Source organism: Lissotriton helveticus, chromosome 12, assembly GCF_964261635.1.
Source record: "Lissotriton helveticus chromosome 12, aLisHel1.1, whole genome shotgun sequence".
NCBI classification, from domain to species: Eukaryota; Metazoa; Chordata; class Amphibia; order Caudata; family Salamandridae; genus Lissotriton; species Lissotriton helveticus.
In genome coordinates this window covers 179363510-179371322 of record NC_136073.1, presented here as the reverse complement: position 1 = coordinate 179371322, position 7813 = coordinate 179363510, and the positions used below count along the sequence as shown (strand labels likewise).

At 39.5% G+C, this 7813-nt stretch overlaps 1 protein-coding gene across 1 annotated transcript in view; it reads right to left on the bottom strand.

Moving 5' to 3' along the window:
- Positions 1–570: 570 nt before the first annotated feature.
- The window catches only part of LOC144799561 (arylamine N-acetyltransferase, pineal gland isozyme NAT-10-like), a 95516-nt gene continuing 88273 nt past the window's right edge, over positions 571–7813 (bottom strand). Inside the window, exon 2 of the mRNA XM_078670928.1 lies at positions 571–1610. Coding sequence (XP_078527054.1) covers positions 730–1602 — 873 coding nt within the window. The 5' untranslated portion in view covers positions 1603–1610 and the 3' untranslated portion in view covers positions 571–729. The remainder of the gene's footprint in view (positions 1611–7813) is intronic.

Below are 7813 nucleotides of genomic sequence, written 5' to 3'. Positions count from 1 at the left end.
TTTTCAACCTTCTCAGTACACTCATATACTTCATGGTCTCCAGCTTTATCCATCAGAGCTTAAGTATTGTAGTTATATTATTTGTTTGTGGTTTTAAGAGTAAAGCAAAAGGGGAGAAATAAATAGTGGGCTATAGAAGTGAAAAGGAGAGAACTTCAGAATAAGGGGGCGGAAAGAAGAGAAACAAGAGAGAAGGGTAGGTAACATAAAATGGGAAGAAATGAAGAATGAAGATCAAGGATGGAAGAGAAACGAACATACACGTTTGTTTTTGTAGGAGAAAAGAAAAAGAAGATTAGTACACAGAAGAGTTAGGGAGAAAGGAAGAAGCTGGAAATCTGAAAGGGGAAGGAGATAAATAGGAAGAAAGAGCAAAAGAAAAGATGGAAGGAGAATAGGAGTTGGGGACTGAAAGGCACAGGAATGAAGAGCTTGAGAAGTGAGTAAAAAGGATTGCCTAAAAAGGGAGGAGGGAGTAAAAAAGAGGAGGCGAAACAGTGGAAGAATTCCAAAGGGAGCTGTATGTAATTTATGTCAGTTTTAGCAAATCTATGAGACATGCAAGGTAGGTTGATTAGATAGATTTCTCCAGTTTATTGTTGAGGAGAAATGTCACATAAAATTTTAGCTAAATCGCAAAAGAAGCAAATTAATCTTGTCAACCAATTTAGAAACAAAAACGTTCTCTAGAATAATAATTTCTTTTCAAATCGACTTTTGGCCTGTGTGCTAAATTGTATAGAACGCTTTACTGTTCACTGGTACAAATCTTTTTTCTAATATCAAATTAAATTTATCTCTTAGAACCATCTCCACATCTTCATCATTAACTGTTGTGAATTCCACCAAGTCCATATTATCTTTGTAGTTGTATCTTGTCTCAGCCAAGGTCCAGCCAATCAACGCTCTAACACCATCAGTGAGTTGAAGAGTGCAGATAGATTTTTTTTTACACATGGACTCTGGCGATATCTGTAGGTACGTGTTAATGAGCAGGAAGTCATCGATTTTTCTCTCCTGAAGAGTGAACCGGTACACGTGTATGTGTGTGACTTTATTCAGTAGATCAGAATTCGAAAATCGTTCATCAGGAACAAACTGCTTTCTTTTGATTTTGTCAAAGTGCCAAAACCCGTTGACTTCTGTCAAGCGAAAGATGCCAGGACCCTGGGGCTGGTCTTTCCCTGATATCAGCTCCAGGGGCCCCCACATTTGATTGGAGGCACCAAAGCCAGCATCTACAATGTAGGTTTTGCCTTCAACAACCACTTTTAGGACAAGGTGAGATGACCTGTCACTATACATCGCCTGCACGGGAATGTAAACATTTCCTCCGTGCATTGTGACATCATAGCCCATGGTCTTTAGCACCCAATTCAAGAGCTGATTTTGCTCCATGCACCAACCTCCACGTCCCTTCTTCACAATTTTGTTGTAAATCGCATCTATATTCATCTGAATCTTTTCCTCGCAATGAATGCTGAGATTTTCAAAGGGCACTGCTCTAATGTGATGCTGGAAGATCTCCTTTAAATTTTGAAAGTTGCATTTTTCCGAGGAGCCCATGTAATGGATTCTTGAGAAATATTCTTCCAAATTCATTCTCTGTCCTGTGGAGAGTAAAGATTTTATCAGCTGAGCGCAGTTACACAAATAGCTACAAGAACATTATGTACTTTGTTTTTGTTAAGCTTTCTTTTTATTTACTGCGATTCACAATTTTTTACTATGTGAAATAATACAGACATAATGGACTTGGTCGAATGTTTTGCGTGTAAGATGTTATTGACAGTCATAGCTTGTCCCAGAAAAGTAACACCTTCCCCTCATAGCAACACTTGTTGCCTCTGTCCCACCTCACTCAGCTTTTAAGTCAGGGAGTTTTCAACAATGTTTCCTACCGGACATCAAAAATGGTGTGTTTTGCCCATTTTCAAGCCACGGGGTATTTTCTTTCTTAGAAAGGTTAATTCCGGCTGACAGGAGGTTTCATTGTAAAAAGTGACCCAAAACAGCCTTCCAGAGCCGAATTTCGGCCGTTACCGACCGGTATTTAGGGTTTGAGATGTAGGAGGCAGGTTTAAGGAGTCGGTAATTTACCGAACGGTAATTTAAGGAATCAGTAAATTACCGAATTCTTAAAATACTGATTCGTTAAATTACCGAAAGCACTCAAGTGAGTGAATTTTTCATTTAAGGATTCGTTATTTACCACCAACTACAAGTTGGTGGTAAATACCGAATACCTTTAAAAAAGCAATTATTTGCTTTTTTAAAAGTGCCATGTGGCAGACATACATGCCCTTAGGGCATGTATGTGTGCCACATGTGCACCCATGCACTATTCAGGGGTGCAACAGGGTGTCAAAATGACACCCTGCCACCCTTGAAAATGTTTCCCCTATTACCGATTCGGTATTTACCGAATCGGTAATAGTGAATGGCTTCCCATTCATTCCTATGGGCCTCCAGGCCCATAGGAATGAATGGGAATTACTGATTCAGTAAATACCGAATCGGTAATCCTGATTTTTACTGATTCGGTAAAATTTACTGAATAATTACCTACATCCTATTTACCTATTCTTAAATACCGAATCGGTAAAATTCGGTATTTAAGAATCGGTAAATAGTATTTAACTACATCTGGCCCCAAGTGTCCTTCGGTACACAGAATTAACCATACGTATTTTGTGGTTTTGTAACTGTAAAATACATCCGAACCTCCTTTTCACAATAATAAAAAGGATTGCTGCCTTCTAGACTGCAGGCACAACATAGCTCCCTTTACGGCAACATGCCTAGGGAGCTTAACGCCTTCACGGTCACTGCCCAAACCACAAATTTGCAAGGCGTCTCAAAATTAGTTCAACACAAAGAGACATTGGCGTTAGGTGCGAGACTAGTTCCCACAGCTTAAGACAGCTTAGTTGTAGGAAGGTTCAAGTAATCATGTACCCCTCAACTGAATGTGTTAGAAGCACAGTCTGTATCAAACTGAAATGTCCATCATCGCAGTAACAATCTACCTTCTCTATAGCAGGGCATGACCTTGAAGCATGCCTTGAAGCTAACAGAAGACTTCAGCTTGGTGGTAGATCGTCCATAAAAATACCGCTCCCGAGCCATACATCCCAGCATGCTGATGTGCATGCAGGAACTCCACAGGCAGTCACAACAATAGGTCACCACATAGCACTGCTTTCAAGAGATGCAGCAGCCAACCTGGATATAAGCAGGAAGACATCAGAGGATGTGGTGGGCATGTTGGATCTAGCTCACAGCTCTGCTCATGATAGATAGCAGTGAGCCAGATGGTGCTGCCATGAGGACAAGTGATGGCCATTTTGCAAGTCACTGTGAAATGTATTTGTCCTGAAAGTAGTGCTGAGAAGTTGTCTTCAGCAACATCACAAAATAGTATGATGGACGGAGTGTTGAAACTTTTCAAACGCTCACCCTCAGTCACAAATCTGGGTTTAATCCATCTTTATTTTGCTCGCCACGTCCCCCGAGTTTGAAACCAGCAATATGCAAATGAGTCTTGACCCTGCTCCCCATGGGAACAGTCCAGCCTGAGTTACCAGGCCAGGACCTTCCTGGAATGGAAACAAACAAACAAAGTGGTCTTCAGCACCTACTCATTAATTGTGTCTTGTCAGCCAGTGCATCAAATCATACCATGAAACTGGAGTGTTACAGACTGACTCCATTACTGCTGTTAAAGTTCAAATACCCATTTTTACCCCTTTCGTTACAATGGGTCACAGCCTATTTTTTTAACACGTCCAACACTACTATTGTTCATCAAATAGTGTTACTGTGGATTATCACATGGATCATTCAGAGATACACCACCTATCACAACTTCATTAAAATCCAGGAGAAAATTAGAAAATGGATGACAGTTTAATAATTCTATATTGGCAAAGGGTTGCAATATGGTGCTGAGGGGAAGAAAACAGTGCTTTCGGATTTATTAGGGATGGAAGAGCAAATGTTTTTCAACATTTTCTTATTATTTATCTCCATCAGCGAAAGCAGTAGGGGATAGTAATGAGTACATAGAAGCGCTGAATATGCTTAAGCAAAGTTTTACTGAAGTCCTCCTTATATTTTTTTTATTCACCTCACCCATATCTCCAGGTAGCAAACTGTGATTTTGAGAATATTGTGAATAACACATGTACGATTGAATAGTGGCATAGTGTGCAGATAATGAAATTAAGGATTTGCTATTTCAATTTAAAAAAAGAAACCTTTCCTTGTGAGATAATGATGAGGGAAGAATGATCTGTGTTCTTCCTCAAACATTGAGAGAAGACAAGCACTTCAACTTAGAAGGGGCATGGATGGGCAGCAAGTCAAGTGCACAAAAACAAACTATAAAATAAAATAAAGGAGATAGTCACATTAATGTCTGGATGATAACCTAATGGTTTACATGTGGACAAGAGCACCTTTCCAATACAAGGGTTGATGTGCTGTAGACAAAGAATGGTAATAATGCAATAACAAGGAGCACTTTACCAATATTTGTCATAAAAAGCAACCGAAGTGGTAGTTTAGAGTAAGAATAAGTCCATCTGTAAATTTAAACTTGAGTATGCAGTTGGAGAACACAATTATGTTGGATGAATCTGAGCAACTATGATGAAGGTTTTGGAGCACGTATTTTTATAGCAGCTGGAAAGAGAAGAAACTAGAAAAAAAATCCTACAATCTTTTTAAATGGGGAGGGATTATCTTCTATTAACAGGTATTTTGTGTTGGCAATTTATTTCAAAATCGAAAAATACTGAATACGATATACATTTCCTGAGAAGAACAACATGAAGGATGGTGCCACTGGGGAAGATTAGTTATTACTTTGAACGTAATAGACTACAAAAATACTAGTGTATACCGGTGTTCATGTTAAATAGCTAGGATTGGAAAGTCCTTTATGCAAGTTTGCTTCTCATAAAGTTTCTACATTGAAATGGGGACTTTCAAAGGGTTTTCTTATTAAATCTATTTAAAGGAGGGTTCCAGTTTCCATTTTGGTTAAATTGAGGGTAATGAGTGTCCACTGATTGTGCAAGAAGAACTAATCAAAAGGATAAAGAAAATGTAGAAGGTGGATACAAGTGGGTGAACCAGCTAATTCAAAGGAGCAGCTTTCTCCAGTTGTTATAGCCCACAAACAATTTGGAAATATAAGAATATGTGTGGAATCCTTCTTTTTAAACAAATGGATTCTGGTTAATTCTTACTTTTTTCCAAAGATCCAAGAGTTGTTTTCCTTTTTTCAGGGGACCAAATGTGTTTCCACATTGAATCTTCCAGGGTCTGAACATCAAATTAATTAAAACCTGAGCATAGACATTTAACCACATTTGTTACCCTGATGGACCCTTCCAAGCCACTTGATTGTGCACTCTGTGTTTCAGCTGTGAATGTATGCTTCATTGGGAGACAGAGAGAGAGGAGTTTTTTTTTGATGTGTAAGCTACAAAATCTTGGGAGACTCAAATCTAAGGAATCTCTTCTTATGGTAAGTTAGGAAGCATCCGTACTAATGCACAAAAATAACCTCCAGTCTTTGGTGGAGGTTATATTTAACTCATTATCTATTATAGGGTTCTCTGATTTATTTCATTCACTAGACTGATGTTGAAAAAACAATAACATTTAAATGCACTAGAACTCATGACCAGGGGTTTTGCAAGTCAAAGACTGTGATAGCTGGTTGATCTGGATTAGGATGTTTTCTTATTATGCTGATGGGTTAATGAAAGTGGATGCAGTTTTACAGGATTGGGTGCTGTTTTTTGGTTTCACCTGCACAGCGCTGTGCTTGTAAAATATCTTCTTAATATACATCTAAAAAAGGGGGCTGACATATTGCCCCCTTGCTTTTCATTCGTTCCTGTGATTGTGACTTACTTTTCCTCCATTTCCATTGCCTGTAGCATACTATTTCCTATTGTTCCTCATGTGTTTCTTATCAGTCTCCCATCACCCAATTACTGTTTTCATCCACTTGCTTTGCTGGAACTTCTTGTAGCATCTCAGCGTGCTTCAAGTAGCTCACTCACCAGTCCCCCTGGGGCCAAGGTAGGGGCCCACTCTAGTGCTCCTTTCTCACCACCTGTGAAGCCCCATGCAGCCAGCAAAATCCCCACATCAGAGGCAGGCACTTGCATTGAGAACACTACCAGGTACTCACTTAAATACATTCTGAATATTTTGTCTTTGCTTGCAATTCTTTCAATTAGCTTGGAGTGGTGCTGTTCTTGCTCACTGCTTCCGCTTTCCCTTTGGATCAGTGGTTGCAGAGGCATGCTCGTTTCATTCCAAGGTTTGGCATGGCTGCTTTGTGTCCCGTTTAACTTTAAGTAGCCCAGTACTTGCTCAGTGTTGCATTTCTTTAATTTAGCTTTAGCGCTCCCTTCTAGGCAACACGTGAAGAACCATGCAGGCAGTCGGATCGATGCATCAGAAGCAGATTGCCACCAGTTGCCACTATGGCACGGAAATGATTTGCAGAGATATTTACCTCTAGAACTGCTCACTCCACTTGTGCCTGTAAGGTGTTTCAACAAAATATACCACCTTGCTGTTTTCTGGAAACAAGGTCCACAGTGTGGAATTTATTTAATATCTGGCACTTTTTAGTCCTTCACTAACATAATCTCCATCCAAGGGGTATGCTTCATATTGTTTTTTATTCATGTTCCACTGGTTACAAAATGTTAATATAAATCGCTGGTAATTATGCATTTATTTTAATCTATACACATAGCACTGCTTATCTTTTATTATCTTGCATATATTTTTCTCTTCTCTCCGATACAATGACGCGTTGGGGCTTGATGATGAAATATTCAGCGCTGTTTCCTGTTGTGCCGAAATAAAGGACCTTACCATGTTGGCTGAGTCCGCCTGTCATTGTGTGCACCTCAAACTGTGGCAGCGTAATGGAAAATATTGACCAGCCGAGTAAGGTAACATCACTTCAACGATTGTGGACTGCAGGTTACGGAAACTAAGAAACCTAATTGAATGGTGACAGGTTTTTTGTGCATATATTTTTCAACGGGTGTAGAACTGGAGGCCCTTTCAGGGGCATGATATTATTGTGAAGAAGGCAGAACCCAACATGGGTCATATTGTGGTCGGAGGACTACGACTCCCAGAAGTCCAGAGATGACGTCAGCCAAATGGGGCATGAAATAGGATGAGCCGGGGACTCTTTTCCTTCGACGTCTGTCCGCTGCATGCCACCCCGTGAGCAAGGAGCAGAAGGAGCTCCGAAACGCGTTGGGGCTTGATGATGAAATATTCAGCGCTGTTTACTGTTGTGCCGAAAAAAGGACCTTACCGTGTTAGCTGAGTCCGCCTGTCATTGTGTGCACCTCAAACTGTGGCAGCGTAATGGAATATATATATATATATATATATATATATATATATATATATATATATATATATATATATATATATATATATATATTCACTGAAAGAACCATAGGTTATAAACCATATATAGTTAGGAATTAGCATTTAAAAAACCTTACTTTACTCACACAAAACCATTGAAATTCCATATATAGTTAGTTGTACTAACTATATATCGCGCACCCGCAATCCACTGCTGATCATGTCACATATTACATCATTCATGACATGGTCAGTGACATCACTGATGACATCACTGATGACATCTCAAATGACATCACTGATGACATCTCAAATGACATCACTGATGACATCACTGATGACATCTCATTTGACATTACTGATCACATCACTGATGACATCATTCATG